Below are 21,923 nucleotides of genomic sequence, written 5' to 3' on the forward strand. Positions count from 1 at the left end.
TTCGAGGACATAGTTCTATTTTTTAATTTCTATCGTTTAAGACTTATTATGTATTTTTCATTTTAATGTAAGGGTCGTGTCCCAAAGATAATTATGTCAAGTCTTCAAGTTGTCTTGTGAAGACGAGATCAATCCTTAGTTTTATGAAAGATGTTTTATCTATTAATTTATTCGTGAAAAGTTTTAATTTCGCACAATTTTTCATGTCTTATGTAATGAATGATAGCTAAGGCTTGTACAAGACCTCTGAAAGGTTAAGTATGCAATTGTTCCGACCTATGAATGCTCCCTTCTTCTGGAAGTTAAACCTTTCTCGACATGTCTTTCCCGATAGAGTTGAGAGAACCTAGGGCCCGAGAATTCATGAACTTAAGGCAAGGTAACATGACAATCCAAGAGTATGAGCTCAAGTTTACCCAACTCTCCAGGTATGCCCCTTATATGGTCTCTAAATCCAGAGCTTAGACGAATAAGTTCCTGTGAGAAGTATCAGATTTAGTGAAAACAGAATGCAGAAAAGACGTTATTGGGAGTATGAACATCGCTAGGCTTATGACTCATGCTCAGCAGGTTGAGGATGATAAGCATAGGGAACAAACCAAGGAGAATAAAAAGGCAAGGATAGGGAACTATGACTATTCTGAGTAGAAATTAGGTGGTGGAAATCAATCACAAAGTCAGTAGAAGTTTTCAGCCCCAGCCCCTTCATCAACTACTGTTCCATCCTCCAAGAACATGTATGATCAGAAGGTTAGGGCACCAAGGTCTAAATCTGAAGGAAATGTTTCAGGCACCAAGACTTACCCCACTTGCATTTAGTGTGGTAAGAACCATCCGAGCGAGTACATTGCAGGAAAGGATGGATGTTTAGGATACAATCAGTCTGGTCACAGGTTGAGGGATTGTCCTTTTAGATAGGGTGAAGGAGGTAGTAACGTTAGATCTTAGTCTACAACATCATCGGCACCAAAAGGTCGCCCGAGTCAGCAGGGTAACTCATTTGGTACAGGTGGCGGTAAGCAATAAAACAAGTTGTATGTTCTTCAGGATATCTAGGATCAGGAAGAATCTCCAGATGTAGTCACTGATACATGACGATTCTTTGACCTTCCTGTTAATGTATTGTTAGATCCAGGGGCTAGTCTCTCCTTTGTAACTCCTTATATAGAAGTCCAATTCAGTGTTAGTCCAGAACTCTCTCAAAACCCTTCTCAGTCTCTACTTCAGTCAGTGACCCAGTTATAGCTAGACAAGTATACAGAAATTTCCCTTTCACATTCTCTCAGAAAGTCACCTTAGCAGATCTTGTAGACTTAGAAATGGTAGACTTTGATGTCATTCTAAGCATGGATTGGTTACATTCTTATTATGCCTCAGTTGATTGTAGAACTAGGATTGTTTGTTTTCAATTTCCAAATGAACCAATCTTAGAATTGAAGGGTAGTAGCTTAGCGCCTATGGGTCAATTCATTTCTTACCTTAAGGCTAGAAAGATGATCTCTAAGGGTTATCTCTATCATCTAGTTCGGGTTAATAATTCTAGCTTCGAAACCCCAAGTCTTGAGTCAATTCTTGTGGTCAATTAATTTCTAGAAGTGTTTCCAAAAGATCTTCCCAGAGTTCCTCCTGAATGGGAAATTGACTTTCGAATAGATCTCCTTCCAGATACCCACCCTATTTCTATTTCTCCTTATAAAATGGCTCCAACTGAGCTTAAGGAATTGAAATAAGCTGAAGACCTTTTAGATAAGGGCTTCATTAGACCTAGTATTTCTCCATGGGGTTCACCAATGTTGTTCGTAAAGAAGAAAGATGGTTCTCTAAGAATATGCATTGACTAAAGACAACTGAACAATGTCACTATAATGAATAAGTATCTCATCCCCAAGATTGATGACTTGTTTGACCAACTTTAGGGTGCCATCCATTTCTCAAAGATAGACCTCGGATCCAGTTATCATCCGCTAAGAGTCAGAGATAGTAACATTCCAAAAATATCCTTCAAAACTCAGTATGGTCATTATGAGTTCGTAGTTATGTCGTTTGGACTAACCAATGCTCCGGCAGCTTTCATAGATTTGATGAACAGCGTGTTCAAGCAGTACTTGGACTTGTTCGTTATTGTCTTTAGTGATGATATCCTCATTTACTCTAGTAATAAGGAAGAACATGTGAGTCATTTGAGAATTTTTCTACAGACTCTCAAAGATCTATAGTTATTCGCTAAAATTAGCAAATATTAGTTTTGGTTGCAATTTTTTGCTTTCCTTGGTCATATTTTATCTAGCGAGGGGATCCAAATGGATTCACAGAAGATAGGAGCAGTGAAATAATGACCCAGACCTACCTCTGCTACAGATATCAAAATTTTCTTAAGTCTAGTGGGTTATTAAATAAGGTTCGTGGAAGGATTTTCATCCATAACCTCACCATTGACTAGGTTGACTCAAGAGATGGTCAAGTTTTGATGGTCAGATGATTGTGAGAAAAGCGTTGTAGAATTTAAAACTAGATTGACTATAGCTCTTATCTTGACTCTACCAGAGAGTTCAGATGGCTATCTGATCTATTGTGATTCATCTAGAGTTGGCCTAGGTTATGTGTTGATGCAGCGAGATAAGATTATAGCTTATGCTTCTCGATAGCTTAAGGTGCATGAGAAGAACTATCTAACTCATAACCTCGAGCTTGCAATAGCGATGTTTGTACTCAAGATGGTGTTCACGTATATGTGTTCACTGACCATAAAATCCTTTAATATGTATTCACCCAGAAAGAGATGAATCTTCGCCAGAGGAGATGACTTGAGTTCCTTAAGGATTATGATATGAGTGTTCATTACCATCACGGTAATAAGAATGTAGTAGCAGATGCTCTCAATAGATTATCTATGGGTAGTGTAGGCCATGTTGAGAAAGAAAGGAATGGACTATTGAAGGATGTTCACAAGATTGCTCGCTTGAGATCGCCTTTTTATGAGCATATTAGACAGTGGTGTAATAGTTCAGAATAGGGCAGAATCTTCATTGGTAGTGGAGGTTAAGGAAAAGCAAGATAGTGATCCAATCTTGCTTGAACTTAAGGGTGCAGTTAGTACTTAGAGAGTGGAGGTTTTCCCCAAGGGGGAGATGATGTACTTTGCTATCAGAGTAGATTGTGTGTTAATGATGTGGGTGAATTGAGACAACACATTCTTGTAGAAGCCCATAATTACAGATATTCTATTCATCCAGGTGCCACTAAAATGTACCATGATCAACGTGAATCCTATTGGTGGAATTGTAGGAAAAGAGATATAGCAGATTTTTTGGTTAAGTACCTCAATTACCGGAAATTGAAGGTAGAACATCAGAAACCAGGAGGTATGACACAAGAGATTGACATTCCTACTTAGAAGTGGGAAGTGATCAACATGGATTTCATCAGAGGTTTACCTAGTACTTGCACACATCATGACTCCATTTGGGTGATTGATTATAGAGTTATTAAGTCTTCTCGCTTTTTGGTGATAAAGACTACAGATTTGGTGGAGGATTACGCACTGCTTTACATTAATGAGATAATCAAGTTGCATGGGGTTCCACTGTCTATCTTCTCCGATAAAGTTCCTCAGTTTACCTCTCATTTCTGGAAGTCATTTTAGAAAGGTGTTGATACTCAAGTTGTCATGACCGGAGAGCACCCCCTAGATGTAAGCGGCGGCGTCCTCGAAGAGTACTTAGACAAGCCTCTTAGCATTCTTCATAACATATCATAGGTTAAACTGTGGAAAAATTAAAACTTTTAACGTATTGAGGTATGCATAGACCTCTCACATACTACATATGGAGTTTACTTAGACTCCTCGCATATGAAGCTTACATAGGCTTCTTCGTTCAGACAACATAACCAACATATAAGGATTTAGTCTAATAATACCGTCTCATATTAAACCATCTATAACAAAGTCAAAGATTCGGGCATAGCCCTTATACAAATTCATATTTTCCACGTAGGGCTTACAAACTTATCTTCAACAATAGGAATGAAATGAATGTCTTTAGACTGTAGCAATACTACTAAGGTAGAGTACGTGGCACCATCCACTGGGTAAAGTCCAAGTCTGCTTGCAAAGAGACCTTGATACCTCAACGGCCCAAACCTACATTGTTAGGGAAAAGGGAAAGAATATGGGTTAGTACAACCATATGCACTAAGTATGGAAACATATGCACATAAAACATTGAAGTCATGCTTAAAGGGACATTTAGTTCAAAACCATGCTAAGTCACTTTCAAAAGCCTTTATGTAAAATCAAGAACACATACAAGCCATTAGACATAACATCACTCAGGGCAAGTCCATATTCAACACAAGACCAATATCATAATAAAGTCAAGTCAACATGGATATTATCGACGTAAGGTCATACCCAAAATTCATGTACTACAGTTCATAACATGTGAAGCCCCATAACTCTACATAGTCAAGTAAACATATACAGTCATCATATACATTTGATTTTCATCATGATTACATAAGAACAACCTCTTAAGACATACCTCAAGGCCAACTTGTGCCATGTCTAAGTAGAGTCTCATACCCCTACATATGCTAAGTAGAACCCCTTAAGTCTTCACTTCTTTACTTTCATTTTACTTTCGGGAACAATCAGCTTAACCGACATAGACCATGAGAGCTAAACATGGAATCTGGTGTCATGAAACCCTACACCAAAAGAAGGTAGTTTACTTTCCAAGGTAGGACCAAAACATTAACATAGTATTCTAGGTGGATCCACTAGCTAGTATTCCTATGCAGGCAACATAGTTAAGGAACTAAAAGATATGTCTTGAACCCTCGACATGCCCATAAGAAACTGGAGACCTCATCTCATGAGAATGTTTGGTAAATCTCCCTTCTACGGGGAGTCAACACTTTTCATTGTCAAGTTCACTCTGTGCTAAGCTAAAGTCCCTTTTTGAAATGCCTTTAAGTCATTCTTAATAATCATAGCTTAGTATAAGCCATAGGAGAATAACCCCTCGTATATCATGTTATTAGCTTATTAGGTATTGGTTGAGAATGTCCTTTCATAACAACCCTTCAGTTGTGAGATCAACACATCATAATCATATCATAGTAAGGCACACAAGTGATTCACATTCAACATTGTATCATCAAAACCTTAACATGATCTCACAATTCATATAGTCAAGACATTTCATCATAATCAATATATCATCTTCTTTATCTAATCACATAGAATACTTCAATTGGACATCATAATCAAGTGTAAGGCATCATCATTGAAGCAAAGAACTCAAGATCATAAATGTCTTACCATTTATCCTTCAAACCCTTTTCAAGATCATACCCTCAATTCATCACAATCAACCAATGATCCACTCATCATCATAATAATATAATTAATTAAACAATAACATAATCAGTTTCAACAACCCTAATCATCTACAAGTCCTCTTCATATCTAGGGTTAAGGAAAATGGTTTATCCATGAATTTATCCTAAAAGAAGATCCAATCCCAACAATTCATAACAATAGGCATTCCATGATTGGAATAGCATAGGTAAAACAATTCTAACACTCAATTCATAGGCAAGATTTAAGACTTAGGGAGATTGGGGAAAGAACATGGATCACATGAAATTACCATTGATGAACATCAATAACTCAAACAATATATACTTAATTAGACATAGTAATCACAAGTCCTCATAATTAATCATCAATTTCAAGTTTAGAAGAAAACCCATATGTAGAGAAAACCCTTGGAATTGGGTGATTTAGAAATCAACATTGAATGGACCTCTAGTGGAAAGGAATCCTAAGAGTGAAAGAATCCATACTTTAGTCCACAAAATTTGAGTAAGAACCTTGGAGACTTTGTCTTCTTCTTCAAACTTCTTGATTTCTTCAATGGAGGATGAAGTAGAGAGAGAATGTAGAGAGAAGTGGGAGAAATTGGGTTTCAATTTGTGTTTGAGGTTTGAAGTTAGAAATGGGTGTTAATTGACCTAAAATAAATATATGGTCAACCGCCAAAATACCCAAACTACCTCTTGTTAAGTTGGACTTCCAAAATTTAAGTCCAACTTAACTTTAACTGTGAAGCCATGTCCACCTTCACGCCTCACTTCACAGTCCGTGAAATGCTTGATGGACCGTGGTAGTAGTCGGTAAAGGTGAGGCAGTAGCTCCCCAAATGATCCACCTCCATTTTCTTATAAGTGAACTTCACGACAACCCCCTCCCTCCGTGAACATTCACCATGGCCCGTTGAGTGGTTCATGGCGCTCTTAGATAGTAGCCTCTTCCAAAACTCCCTCCTTTTCTCCTACGTCTAAGGCATCTTCACGACTGCCTTCCTCCTTTCATCAAGTGCACCACGAGTCGTGAAGTGGCTCGTAGTGGCTTAGACATTAGCTCACCATTCATGTCAGCTTTCCCCTTGTCCAAGGCATCTTAAGGATCTCCCCACTTGGCCGTGGTCATGACCACGAGCCGTGATCATGCTCGTGAAGGTTGAGGCAATAGCCTCCCTTCTTGGGCAGCCTAGGCCTTTTGTCTTTGGCTTGACCTTGAAGTTTAACACTCCTCCCTTGTTCTTGCTTCCTTATACCCCTTCTTAGTCACATAGGTCCACTCCTATCACCTTCTTATGAAAAACCCTTTAGACACCATTTTTGAAACTATGCTACCACCACTAGTTCAAGTTACTAGCTCACCAAACGTCACGATCGTTTCTTGACGTTTTGATTCTAACACTCCCTAATTAGTATTAATTCATTACTTAGGCTTGAAAATATTGTTTTGAGGCTTGGTTTCCACATGTGAAGCTCTAGCTAGGTCATGGAACTTTCAGAGTGTTATACAAGTTAATCTTAGCACAACATTTCATCCACAGAGTGATGGCCAGGCAAAGCGTACCATTTAGACTCTAAAGGATATGTAGAGAGCTTGTGTGATAGATTTCAAGGGCAGTTGGGATGGTCACCTTCCTCTTATTGAGTTTGCCTACAATAATAACTACCGTTCCAACATTCAGATGGCCCCTTATGAGGAACTATATGGACGTAGATATAAGTCTCTTGTTGGTTGGTTTGAAGTAGTTAAAGCAGCCTTGATAGGACCAAGTTCAGTTCATTATGTTATGGAGAAAGGGCAACTTATTAGAGATAGACTTAAGACAAACCTAGAGTTGTCAGATTTCTTATGCAGATGTGAGGAGAAGAGAACTAGATCTCCAAGTTGATGACTGGGTTTTCTTTGAAAGTTCCACCCATGAAAGGGGTGAGGAGATTTGGCAAGAAAGGGAAGATCAGTCTTAGATATAGGCCCTTACAAGACTTTAAAAGGGTTGGCAACGTGGCATATGAGTTAGAATTGCCAGCAGAACTAGCAGAAGTGCACCCAGTCTTCCACAAATCGCTCTTGGAGAAGTGTGTGAGTGATCCAGCCTCCCTAGTACCATTAAAAAAGTGTGGTTGTAAATGATAGTGTTTCTTATGAGGATGTACCGATTGAGATTCTTGACCGTTAGGTTAGTAAGTTGAGAACCAAAGAAGTTGCTTCAATCAAGGTTTTGTGGAGGATTTAGTCCGTAGAGGGAGCTACTTGGGAAGCAGAAGCAGCCATAAAGTCCAAGTATCCTCACCTCTTTTCTTCGAATTCCATTATAGCTTGAGGTAATATTTCCTTTTCAGCATTTCAGTCATTAATGCTTGAATTCAGTCTTAGAATCATGTCCCTTCAGTTTGTACTTGCTTTTTCAACGTAGTTGCATGTTTTTGAAACTTATTTTAGTTAGAAATTCAGTTCTTAGAGCTTAGTAGTAGGTATTGCAGCTCCTACCCTCCATACTCAGCTACTTTAGTCTTCATTCGAGGATGAATGGTCCCAAGGGAGAGATAATGTAACACCCTGTATCCAAAATAGATCAAAAATGCAAATTTTCAGAATTTGCAGTTGCAAGCAACAGAGCCAACTACGAACCGTCAATCGACTTATGGTCTGTCAATCGACTCCATCGTTGGGCCACCCAACTTTCAGCTCTTCGTCGTGAATGACGATCTACCTGTACGGACCGTCAGTCAATTAATGGTCCGCAAGTCAACTCTGTCGATGGGCCAACCAACTTTCTACCCTTAGTCGTAAATGATGGTCGACTAGTACAAACCATCAATCAACTTACGGTCTTTCAATCGACTCCGTCGATGGGCCAGTTGACTTTCAACGCTAAGTCGCGAACAACGGTCGACCAGTACGGACCGTCAGTTAACTTATGATCCGTCAGTCGACTCCATCGATGGACCAGCTGACTTTCAGTCCTTAGTTACAAACTATGTTCAACCAATATTGACCGTTAGTCAACTTATGGTTCGTCAGTAAACTCCGTCAGTGACTCCGACAACAGTTAATTCAGGGGTCTTTTGTCTTTTCTATTTTGTTGGACCCTTAAGATACATCGTTGACCCTACATCATGAGGTTTTAGTCATTTTAAACCTAGAAACATAATTAGATTTTACCTATGTCAAATCTTTCATCAAAACATAGAAAATTGAAAGCGAGAGAGGATAAAAAGGTCGAGAACCCTAGTTCAAGAACACAATAAGTTTTCATCAGTTCCAGCCCCGAAATAGAAAGATTTCTCCATGAAATTTGTCACCATGTATGTGCAATTTAACTAGTGGGTTCATTTCGCCCATTAGGTCACTAAGATTCAGTCGGTTCATTGATTCTCTTATTATAAATAGACCTAGGGTTTCTTGAATTACAACAGATCATCATTAATTCGTTAGTTATATGTTCCAAATCAGATATCGTGTTATTAGTCAGTTTATTGCATGAATTTCTAAACCCAAACTATGAATTTCCTTAGTTCCTGAATTACACATACTAGGTCAGATATATTAGTCATCAGTTATACATGCCTCACTTATTAATGCATCATTATCAGATTAATTGTTGCATTCTCACTTACATGTTCATTATTGAGTGATTTAGTATTTACAGAAACTCAGTCATAATTAGTTAACCACTTAATTCATTGGGAGTAGAATAGCATTGAGTTGGACTAGGGTTCAGCGTACCCAAATAGTCCTAGAACTACTAGCCAAGTAGGTTGTAAGTCCCCTCTGTGGGTATATTGGATCCTCTTGATGGGACGTATACATCGGACTCCACATTTAGCTCTTGTAATTTTATTATTGGTTATTATTAACTCCTGCAGTTCAGTCCGACTCTATTGCATTGACCCATATTTATAGATCAGTCAGTATTAAGTCTCAGCATGTCATAAATCTGGTCATTGCATCCAGTTAGCTCATCATTCTGTATATCATGTTCAGAATATTATACTTGCTTTTGTGTTTGTTCAATTATGTATTATTTATGTTTTACTCTATCCTACATGCTCAATATCTTTCAAGTACTGATGCGTACATGTGTTTCATCTTCTCGTGATGTAGGTTCATGTTCTCAGCATCCAAATCACGCTTAGATCGATTCTCGATTCCAATTCAACAGAATTAGTGGTGATTCATCATTCTCCGAGGACAATAGTCATGAGTTTCTTAAGTTTCAGTTTTTCTAGACTTAGTTAGGGCTTGTCCCAACATTTCTAGTCAATTAGAGGCTATTTTTAGACATAGTTATTTTTAGCTTAATATTGAGTTAATATTTTCTTTGTATTGAACTCATCAGTTTTTATACATCTTAGTTATAGTATATGAGTATTCTCAATCTTTTCATTTTAGTAACGATTTAGGTTCCACATCAATTTATTGTCTTTAGTATGCTCATTATCATGCCAACAGGGTTAGCTTGGGATCACTTGTGGTCCTAGGTCCCATGTCCGCATCTCAGGAGTAGCTCGGGGCGTGACACGAAAATAATGGTGTTAGGGAGCCACTAAATAGGAGCAAAGTACATGAATATTTAATTGTGCAGAAGAAGAAGTTCACAATTTTCGTTGTTTTAGAATGAAAGAGCATCTCTATATTCATAGACAACAAAATATAGTGTGAACAAATGTTTATTGTGTCTTATTGAAAATTTCACAACTCTTTTGAAATGTTACAAATTTTGAAATGTTACAACCCTTCAGAAAGGTCACAACCTTTCATAAAAGTCATAGTTAATCATAAAAGTTATAATTTTTCATAAAAATCAGATCTTTTCATTAAAGGGAAAAGCTAGTTTTGAAAATAAATAAATTAAAAGGGAATCTTAATTTGTGGTGGCACATGTAGGCGGACCTAGGGTTCTCGTTTATATAAGATATGGTATTATTGGAATTTGAAATATGGTTATGTTAATCATATCTCGAAAATGTTGTAAAGTTTGGCCAATATGAAAAAGTCACAAACCATTGAAAAAGTCACAATTTTTTAATGTGAAAATCTCAGGTGGATGTTCATTTGATTTCTCCAAAATATCAAAAAGAAAAAGGATAAATTATAAAATCTAATTAAAGATGATTGATTAAGAATAAATGATACGATGTTATAATTATCATTTTACTTTACATAATTAATGTTCATTACTACGTTATATTGTATGTAAGATAAAATAGTGTCATAGTTTTAATAACTAATAGGTTTTAAGTATTATTTTATAAATTTTATGATATTAAACTCACACGAATAATTTTACTAGTTTATAATATAAATAAATATGATATGAAACTTTTTTTGTTGGATTTAGGCTTAGAATTTGGGTATTATACTTATCCAACTTGTTTGCGATAATCAATCAGCCGTACCAATAGTCTATACAACTGGTTAAAAAATATAGTATGAAATATAAAATATGTACTAAATTTGGTGTGAAAAGAAGAAGAATAGAAAACTAGGAAAATTTGTGGGTTTTGTGAGAGAACCCTTTTATTGATAGCCAACAAAGGGTAGTACGATCAAGTATTTATTGTGCCTTTTAAAAAAGTCACAATCTTTAAAAAAATACAACTTTTTTGAAATAGTCACAATCTTTCAAAAAAAATCACAACGTTTTGAAAAAGTAACAACACTTCTGAAAAGTCACAGTTCTTTGAAAAGATCAGAATCCTTTAATTTGAAGTTTTTTCTTTTAGTATATTTTATATTATAATATAAATAAATATTGAATATTTACTCATTTAAGTGTTTAAGATGAAGAAGAATAATAGAAGACTTAGTTTGTAGTTTAAAATATGAGAGAACTCCTCTATTTATAGCGTCAACAAAGAGATAGAGCATGTGTTTATTGTTCCTTATTAGAAAAGACACAACTTTTCAGAAAAATCACAATTATTTTAAAATTTCACAACTCAGTAAAAAAGTTATAACTCTTTACAAAAGTCACAATCCTTTAGAAAAGGCATAACACTTTTAAAAAGTTATAATACTTTGGAAAAGTCACAACTTTTTGAAATTATCTCAACCTTTCTGAAAATTTACAACCCTTTGAAAAGATCACATTTTATGAGAAAACTCAAAGTTTTTTGAAAAAGTCACAACTTTTTTATAAAGTATTAACCCTTCAATCGTAATGAGGTTATGCGTTATTCCTGCACAATCAACAATTGTTATGGATTTGATAGAGGGTCGCTCGGAAGAATGGATTGGGAGATTCCTTGATGATCAAATATAAATTATCTAGTGAATATAATAAAACAAATTACATATAGGAAAAATCCTTTTGGACAGAAAAGGTGGCCAGAATTTGATTAGAATAATATTTTACGTATATTATATTACCTTTTTAAATATTTTTATCATTTTAACTTTACTAGCTTCTAACTAAAAATGAGAAAAAGATTAGTCTATTTTAAAGTAAAAAAATATTATAAATATTTAATTTTCCGATCAAATTCTGGCCAAATTTTCTCGCCACTTAGCAGTAGCCCTTACATATCATATATATATATGTGTGTGTGTGTGTGTGTGTGTGTGTGTATGTATATATATATATACATATATATATGTATATATATGATATGTAAAAGAAAATCTTAGGTCCGCCTACGTGGTGCCACCTCAAACAAGAATTCCCTTATAACTTTATTTACTTCCAAAACTAGCATTTCTCTTTCATGAAAAGTTGTGACTTTTATGAACAGTTGTGACTTTTACGAAGAGTTGCGACTTTTTTAAAAAGTTGTGACTTTTACAAAAAATAATTGCAACTTTAATGAATATCTATAACTTTTATGAAAGATTGTGACATTTCCTAAGGGTTGCAACTTTTCCAAATAGTTGTGACCTTTTCGAAGGGTTGCAACTTTTCCAAATAGTTGTAACCTTTCTGATAAGACACAAGAAATATTTATCGTGTTGTCCTTTGTTGTATATAAATAGAGGTTTTCGTCTCATTTAAAACAACGATAATTATAAACCTCATTTTATTCTTTTTCTTCACAACTAATATTTATTCATGTTGAGTGGCTTGCTGACATCATTACTTATGATACCGATATTGGTATGTAATTTTACAATTATTAATTTATGCTTATGTTATTAAGAATAAATGATAATATATTGTTTTAGTTTTAATTATTAATAGGTTTAAAATATTATTTTATCAAATTTGTGGCGATTATGAAAGGTTCTAACTTTTTCAAAGACTTGTGACCTTTTCGATAAGACACAATAAGAATTATTCACACTACCCTTTGTTGTTTATAAATAAGCATTTATTCTATTATTACAGTACCTGGTATATTTTTTACAATCATTAATTTATGCTTATGTTATTAATTTTTATTTTTGAGTACATGTTTTAATCTTTGTTGTTTATATTTATGCTTTTGTTCATTATGTTGAAATATGTTAATCAAGAGTTTTATGTAATCATTTACACTATTTGTGTCATGTAGATTATAATTCTTTAACTTTTAAAATAAATGACTTTAATGTTTTCAATGGCTAAAAGACAAAGGGGTGTCCAAGAATGGACTTTTGAGTGTTCAAAGTTATGGTGATCCCACACTACCTTAGAGTTTTAGTTATTCAACTTTCTATCTTATCAAGACATTCAATCGATTAGTGACATTTAAAAAATAAAGGAATGTAGTGGGATGGTAAGTATTGTACTCAATCTTAATCAAAAGATTGCTTTCAAATGGTTGATTAGAGTCAATGAATTACTCCTCAAAGTAGGATGAATCCATAATATTGAAATATTAAGTGAATAATTATATCCTTATGGATATTAGATTAAAGTCGCAAAAAATAAAGTTTTAACCATATTGATCGAAACATAAACAACAAACTATGCCTTTTGGATATCGAAGTAGTATCATCAACTGCGAATGATTTTGAATAAGGGACTTGCTAAGACATCACTTAATCCAAATTATTTGAGCGAAGTATGTTATTTCATTGAACTCCAAGAGATGTCCTTTTAAATATTAATTAACTTATCAAGTACACTACTAATTATATAAGATGTATAATATTTATATTTTTTATGTAGAGGTATATAATGGGACAAAAACTATCGCAATTGATTAATAAAACGTTTGTACTAATTTTTTAAGATACAAATATAGTATATACAATGAAATAATTATATATATATATATATATATATATATATATATTTTAAAGACTTTGGTGATGAGTAACTACAATAAAATGATAAATTCATAACAACATACATAAAAATTTAGAATCAAATCTTTTTTGTTTTAAAATTTAAAAAAAAATTATTTTATTTTTAAATAAAACATTATTAACAATTTTATAGCCACTCAAAAATATTTATAGTATCAAATCTTCATAAATTCACGCAGTAAATTTACCTAGTACAAATAATAATTAGTAAAAAAGCTATTACTTTCAATTTGTTTTCGCTCCTTCTCCAAGCTTCCGGTTTACTTTACAGGAAGTTAGGAACATTCTACACTCTTCTGGTTACAATTTGTTTGTCCCTTGTTCCCGAAGCTTCAGTTTATTTGTCTCAGCGTTCAGTAAAACCCCATTTGTACAATCGCCAGACGAAACCCCATTTGCACATAAGAATTGCCGTAAGGAAGAAAAAGGAAGAGCATGGCGACACGTAGGTCTGCTCTCGCGGCCCTTAAGGCGTCTCGTTCCCGCGTACTGTCTCAGTCTCGTCCAGCAGTCTCTCGTCTCTCTGAGAATAGAATACTTGGCGGCAGCACCGCACCGCTTTGCAATGGGTTTGTTATTGCAGAAAGAAGTGCGGCCAATTCTAATGTTTGGAGGAATTATGACTTGTTTGCCAAGATTTTCTTACGCTCATACTCCACTGCTAGCTCTGAACAGGCACGGTTTTCGTCTTCGTAATACCACTCATTTCTTTGTTCAATTAACTTCAATTGAATGCATAAGCTCCTTTATTCAGCTTTAGCTGCTTATTGAAATTTAATCCTCCTGTACATAGTGCCAGTCCGAACACAGTTTTCTTATTTGATCGTGTTTTGGAACTGTACCTAGAGAGATAACTTTAAGAGAGCGGAGGCCTTAAATATTGTTGGTTTTACTACAAGTATAGAGTGCTTGAGTTTTACTGATACTAGGACCTGAGAAGACTGTTTTATGAACTTCTATGTATGCAAATTATTATTATTATAGTGGTACATATTTAACCATTTCCCATTTGTAGGCACACATAGAATTTGATATCCTATTGTCAGTTGTTTAACAATTTGGTGGAGCACCCACTCTGCATTTCTCCCATTCTGTATAGACTTGTGTGATGGTTGTTTTATTTGATGCTGTCAGTTTGCTTCTTTTTTCCGGCTGTGCATTTCATTTGACAATCATTTGACAACAGTGGTGTTTCCATAAAAGCTGCTCTAGTGTTTTACGTATTGATGCAAAGAAGCAATGGTGTGAATGAAAGTAAATCTGCCTCCTCAACTATGTTATATCCTTTTAAACAAGGAAGCTTCGATGTTAGATGGTACAAAATACTAAGTGGGTCTGCAGATAAAAACAGCCTTTTTAATTAGGGTTCATTGATCTCCTAGGCATTGTCTAATATTAGAAGTAACCTGATTGTAGATATGTATCTAAACTATTATGCCATTTGTCAATTCTCTTTTAGTTTGCTTGATGATTGCTTATTAATTTTGGCTAATTTCAGATTGTTCTGCCATATTGTTTGGTTGTTTCCTAAATTAATTTATATGAAGATTTAGCAGATCAATAATACGGACTACACAGAGATGGCTCTTGACGCTATTGTTGGTGCTGTAGAAGCAGCACGGACCAACAAGCAACAAGTAGTTGAGACTGAGCACTTAATGAAAGCTCTTTTGGAGCAGAAGGATGGGTTGGCTCGAAGGATATTCACGAAGGCTGGGTTGGACAACACATCAGTACTGCAAGAAACAAATAATTTTATATCTCAGCAACCGAAGGTATGAAAAATGGAGGCTTATTGTGAATTCTGCAAGTTATTTGAATAGAACCATCAGATCTTCTTTCTAGCAGGTTGTAGGTGATACTAGTGGCCCAATAATGGGTTCACATCTTAGTTCCCTCCTAGAGACTACGAAGAAGCATAAGAAGGCAATGGAAGATTCTTATATGTCTGTGGAACATATGTTGCTAGCTTTTTTTTCAGACAAAAGATTTGGTCAAAAGTTATTTAGAGATCTCAAGCTTACAGAGGAGGCTTTGAAGGATGTTGTAAATGCTATTCGTGGAAGTCAGAGAGTAACTGATCCGAGTATGTATATGCATGTGTTTATGTATAGCTTCAAGTTTTGTAGTCCTGTCTCTTCTGATATCATTCAATCTAGTTGGGTGGTATAGTCTAGTTATCCAACTTCATCACAATATAAGACGATCCTTACTTTGATTGATTGGGTTGGATTTTCTTTTGCAATCAATTTTGTTTGTTGACAATGATGTCTTGTAAGATAGTTAAAGCTCATTTTATTTCATAAAATACATGCCTAATAAAATAATTCCTAGTAGCTGGTATAATACTCCATCCATATGGACTTTAGACTTTCGACTCGAAAATGTTTGTTATGTGTGGTAGAACCTTAATAACATGATGTAATATGTAATGCTCTTTGTGCCCTTGCTTTGTTATTGTCTTCTACTTGATACTGGAGTTGCCGATGACAGTGCTTTGAGGTGTCACTCATTTTTCTGGTTTCTGCTAATACATATTATCTTAACTCTTTCCAGACCCAGAGGGAAAATATGAGGCACTGGATAGATATGGAAATGACTTAACTGAACTTGCCAGACGTGGTAAACTTGACCCGGTAATAGGAAGAGATGATGAAATACGGCGCTGCATCCACATATTAAGTCGGAGGACAAAGAACAATCCTGTAATTATTGGTGAGCCTGGAGTGGGGAAAACTGCAATTGCTGAAGGGTATGATCTCTAGACTTTTTTGGTCTCACTGTGTGATGTATGCGTATGTTTTTCTTTACATTTGTGTGGTATCCTGTTTCAGTTGATAACACCCGAAAACATTACTGAAAATGCATGACTATTAGCTGAGGGAGGTATGTGCTATTTGGCAGACTCTCTGAGGGACTTACACGAGAACTTATTGCTTGTTTATATAGTTTCTGGACAATATGTCCGTACTGTTGACTGATTGTATTGTGAGATGGCTCCGGATATGTTATATGGATTTGTTGAAAATTAGTAATTATGTCATTATCTGAAATAATTATCATCTTTCCTGTTTCCATGGTTCCTTGTGTTCATCTTTAATGAATAGTTGTGAGGTAAAGGAATATGGTTATCACACTTCTTACTTAGGACCTTTATGTTGCAGAATTAGGGAATCATTGAGTTTTATGTCAACTCCCTTTGCTTATAAGTATTGAGGTGGCAAAGCCCTTCGGATGACGTTGATTTTCTTTTTAACTAATAGAATGCCAAAATTGTGGTAGCTTGTAAAGCCTTGTATCGTATTGTTTTTCTTTTACATAGGTTCAAGATAGTATAGTCTGCAACGTTGCTAGTATTGGGGGTTAAATGCAATTGGTAGCATTGCTCACATCGTCTATTATATGCATTATTTTAGGTATCTGGCTTTTGTTTAATGGAGACGTGCTTTTGATAGCTTAATTTCTGAATGTCAATTACTTTTGTTTCTTGAAATGATCTTTTGATGCACTCATATGCTGGAGTATTAGTATTATGGCTAAAAGTGTTCACAATCTAAGAAATAAAATTGTATGGGTAGGTAGGGTTGGAATGATGGCACGACCCTATTCAAGAAGAGAAATAACACGGGTAGGGTCGGAATAGCGACACGACCATTCTGAAAAAGAGATTATCGGGGTAGGGTCGGAATGATAGCACAACCCGATACAATTTGAGATGTCATCGGAAAGACAGATGGAACTAAGGAAATCAAATTCGAGGAGTCACCGAAAAAGACACACGGTGCTATGCAACTCATATATGAGAAAGTAGTTTAGAAAAATTCGCGGTACTACGCAAATTTAAAATGAAAAATAGTCCGGAGAGATGCACGGTGCTATGCAAATGCAAAAAAAAGTCACCGGAATGATGAAGAAGTGCTAAACAAATTAAATATGAAAAAATCAGTCATCGAAAAGATTGCACGGTATCAAAAAAATTAAATATGAAAAAGTAGTTATTGGAAAGATGGCGCTACACAATATTGGCTGATATGGGGTTGACACAAAGCAGTCTTAGAAAGTCATCAAAACTTGACGCACGATGACCTTTTTGGCGGAGTGTTCTTTCCTTAAAAATGGGGTTCATGGATATATTATTGATGTCACTTTTGTTAACATAATTATTGGCCAGATGAGCGAGACATATTTGGGTAATAGGCACTAATCGACAACGGGAACTCTTTGATTTTCTATTAAGATCTTAGAGACACTGATACCATTTCAGAAATATTGGAAAAAAAAATATTATTGAATTGTTGTTGTATCGACGTTGTTACATTGAGATTCTATTTATAGACTCCACAATATAATCCTTTACAATCCAACTATTTACTATTCTTATTCTATTCTAAATATGATTGTATAAACATATTCCTATTCTAATAGGATTGTATAAACCTATTCCTATTCTAATAGGATTGTGTAAACCTTTTCATGTTCTAACATTTCCAAAATTATGTTCGTCTTTTAGTTGTTACTTGTTACTACTATGATTTTAGATTTAGCCTTTGTGGTTTGTATGTTCCCAGAAGTACTCGATATTTTTTTTAATTACATTAGTTGCTGTAGTTGTAACTTATTTATCTCAAGATATGAAATTCTAGTTTGTTTTATCTTATGAGAAAAACTGAAGTAACTGTTTGGCGGAATTGGGTATTTCTAAATAGATACTTAAGTATATTGAAAATGGAGGTATTTTTTGCTTCAACCTAGATACACTTAAGTATATTGAAAATGGAGGTATTTTTTGTTTCAACCTAGAGACCTAATATAATAGGTTGGCATGAAATGTGGGACAATCCCAATGATAAATATTGGAAAATCATATTATTGAACTTGTATTGACGTTATTACACAAATTGTACTTTTAGATGATATAACACAATCCTTTACCAATTAAGATACTATATTCTATTTCTGTTCCTATTATAACTAGGATTATATATACCCGTTTGTATTCTAACACTACCCCCTCAAGATGGTGCATATGAATTATATGTACCTAGATTGTTACAAATGTAATTAATACGAGGAAGATGAGGGACTTGGCGAAGATGTTTGCAAGTTGATCACTTGACTTCAAAATTTTTGTAACAATATCTCATGAGAGTATCTTTCTTTGACAAAGTGAATCAATCTATGTGCGTAGTCCTCTCATGGAACATTGGAGTTGATGTGTTATGAAGGACCGTTTGACTGTTACACTAAGTTTCATGTGATCGGTTTCTCAAAATTTTAGTTCAATTTGATTGAAAGTAGCTCACAAGTTGTTACAACTATGCCTGATATTTCTCTTCTACATTAGATCGATCATGACACTAAATTACTTCTTATTAAAACAGATTATCCGATTGTAGAATCTCTGTTAGAGGGTGATCTTGCCCAATCATGTTTGTATATTCGGTGATATGCTCATGGCCTTGATCCTTAAAGAGTAGTCATTTACCAAGAGCGGACTTTACATATCACAAAATACCAACAACTACATCTCAATGACTATCACTAGGGGAAGTCAAACTGTCTTACATCACTTGCATGAAAAAAATGTCGGGGGTAAGAATTGAGATAGTTCAGCTTTCCTACGAGCCATCTATATCTTTAATAATTACCGAGTGTCTCCTTTAATCTGCGAGGAAGCTTAACATGCGAATCCATTGGAGTGGCAATGGGTCTTCATCCCATTATTCTTGTCTTCTCTAGGAAGTCCAAGGCATAGTTGCGATATGAAATAACAATACTTAATCTAGATGGAGCAACCTTAAGACCTAGATATACTTCAGTCTATCTATTGAAAAAGATGTTGCTTCAAATTAGTTATACCATCTTGATTATTGTCGGTGACAATGATATCATCAACGTAAATAAGCAAATAAATATATAGATTTGGTGTAGAATGTTGAAACATAGAGTGATTAGCTCCACTATGAGTCATGCAAAACACTCGAATTACTATGTTGAACTTTTCAAACCAAGCTCGAGGAGATTATTTCAGGCTATAGAGTGACTTATGCTATCAACATTCAAGGCTACTTAACTCGCCTTAGCAACAAAATCAACTAGTTACTCCATAGAAATTTCTTTCTCAAGCTTACCATGCAACCTATGTCCCACTAATGAAAAGGCTATTGACGAACGACAACCATAGAAAAAGATGAGCATATGCTATTTTTAGCCATGAGAGTGATAGTGTCGCTATAACCTTGCCCAAAGATCTAAGTATACACTTTGGCAACCAGGCGAGCATCAAGCCATTCAACTTGACTATTTGGACCAATTTTGACGCTATAAACCCAATGGCAACCAATAATAGATTTACCTACACGAATGGAGACAAGCTCCCAAGTACCACTCATATGGAAAGTAAACATGTTAACATTTCGTCTATCATAGCTTACCTCCATCCAAATGAGAAATTGCTTCATTTGTGGTCTTAAGAATGGAATTAGAGGACAAAACTGATACAAAACGATAATGAGGTGTTGATAGATGATGATAACTAAAGAATATATGACGTGCGTTAACATTGAGTGGATCGTATATCTTTTTTGAAGTGTAGTTGGTTGTCTTGGATAAGGCAAGTCCATAACCGGAGCAAGGTCCGACACATGACATGAGTCATTTGGGACTAGTGTTGGATGCAGACGAGGATGGTAAGTTAGGAGTGATGGCACTATAACTTGAGATGTAACAGTAATTGTAGATTCCCCAGTGGTCCGTACATGCAAGACCTCGGAGAAATTAAGATGATTAGAAGATGTATTGTAAGGTTAAGACTCAAAGAATATGACATTAGCGGACATAATGTATCAATGACGTTTGACTGAATAAAAGCAATACCCTCTTTGAACTTGAGAGTAATTTCTGAGCGCACGAGGGGCTAATTTATCTTTCCTTGGCGCTAAGTCATGAGTTAAGCATGTGCTTCTATTTTCAGCACAAAAAACTTAAAATCCATTCATTAAGAAAATCCTATTGCATCTTGAATAATCATCAATGAAACTAACAAAATTATGATATTCTCTTGTTGAACTAACTTTACTAGGATCCAAATATCAGAATGACCTAATGTAAAAACATGCTTTGAACGACTCTCAGTACTATGTGAAAATGTAGCTCATGTGTGTACCCCAGTTGGCAAGAGTCACAATCTAATCTAAATAAACTAGACACCTGAAATTTGGAGGATATGTCAAAGAGCATGATGTGAAAGAATTTGAAGAGATAAGATAGTAAGGTTGTTGTAATCATGTCTTGTGTCAATCATTTATCCCAGATTGCAGTCTTGCATGAGAAAAAATGATGAAAGATGTTATGCCACAATGTGGCTAGATTAAAAGGAGAATGAGGGACGTAAAGAATTGAGTCTAGAGTAATAGCAGGACGAGACTATAAATAAACAATATTAGACAAAAATGATTTATTGCTGAAGATCCTTGACCCATGATCCAAGAGTACTAGATTGTGAAACATAAGCAAAATCACTCGCAATAGAAACATGAAGTTAAGCAACCGAAGCTATTTGTTGAGACTTTTGCTTACTTGTTTGATACAGAAGGAACTCGTCATATTTCGTTTGAGCATTATTTGATGGTTTATTAGGCTGAGCGACATGTGCTACTTGTGGAGATGTTTGCTTACTTGTCCAATTTTGAAAGAACTCGTTATATTTATTTAAAACAATAGGATCATCATGTCACAACCCGAAACCACACCCTAGAAGTTAGGGCACAATCTCAGATTGTGGCACGACGTCGTTGAACTCTCGGAGTTCTTAGACAAGCCTCTTTCATATCATTCATTGCATATGCATAGTGAAAAGTAGTGCGAAATTAAAATTTTTCATAAAACATAATATAGTCTTCAAAATCTCTTTCATATAAAAGTAATAGGAAATACTAAGTCTCAATCTCATCATCTTAAGACACAAGAATACTTGACTCGACCCATACTTCAAAATACGAATATAGAAATACTTAGTCTATTACAATACTTTGAATGAAAACATAAAAGACATATATGCCCTTGAGTCAAGTGAGAACACAGTTGAACTTCTCTTGAACGATCTTCCAAGTCCAAGTCTTCACTTCTCAAAGCTCCTCACCTACCAAGAACTATATAGATAGCATGGAGTAGTACAACCACATGTACTAAGTATGACTTATGCAAAAAAATAATGAAGACGGACTTCATTGGAAATATGCATCTTTTCATTTATAATCATGATAACATCATAAATCAATTTAGAAACACATAAGATACTTCTAGCATGTAATTTCCTCACTTAAAG

At 35.1% G+C, this 21,923-nt stretch overlaps 1 protein-coding gene across 4 annotated transcripts in view; it reads left to right on the plus strand.

Moving 5' to 3' along the window:
• The first annotated feature begins 13,772 nt into the window (after window positions 1-13,772).
• LOC101248395 (chaperone protein ClpB4, mitochondrial) overlaps window positions 13,773-21,923 on the plus strand; it is a 45,933-nt gene continuing 37,782 nt past the window's right edge. For 2 of the 4 annotated variants that reach the window (XM_010323592.4, XM_069299048.1), the window contains exons 1-4: window positions 13,773-14,272; window positions 15,154-15,372; window positions 15,446-15,683; window positions 16,154-16,349. In XM_010323592.4, coding sequence (XP_010321894.1) covers window positions 14,033-14,272; window positions 15,154-15,372; window positions 15,446-15,683; window positions 16,154-16,349 — 893 coding nt within the window. In that variant the 5' untranslated portion in view covers window positions 13,773-14,032. Of the gene's footprint in view, window positions 14,273-15,153; window positions 15,373-15,442; window positions 15,684-16,153; window positions 16,350-21,923 lie in introns of all 4 variants that reach the window. The other 2 variants (XM_010323590.4, XM_010323591.4) reach the window with 2 other exon arrangements.

Source organism: Solanum lycopersicum, chromosome 6, assembly GCF_036512215.1.
Source record: "Solanum lycopersicum chromosome 6, SLM_r2.1".
NCBI lineage: Eukaryota > Viridiplantae > Streptophyta > Magnoliopsida > Solanales > Solanaceae > Solanum > Solanum lycopersicum.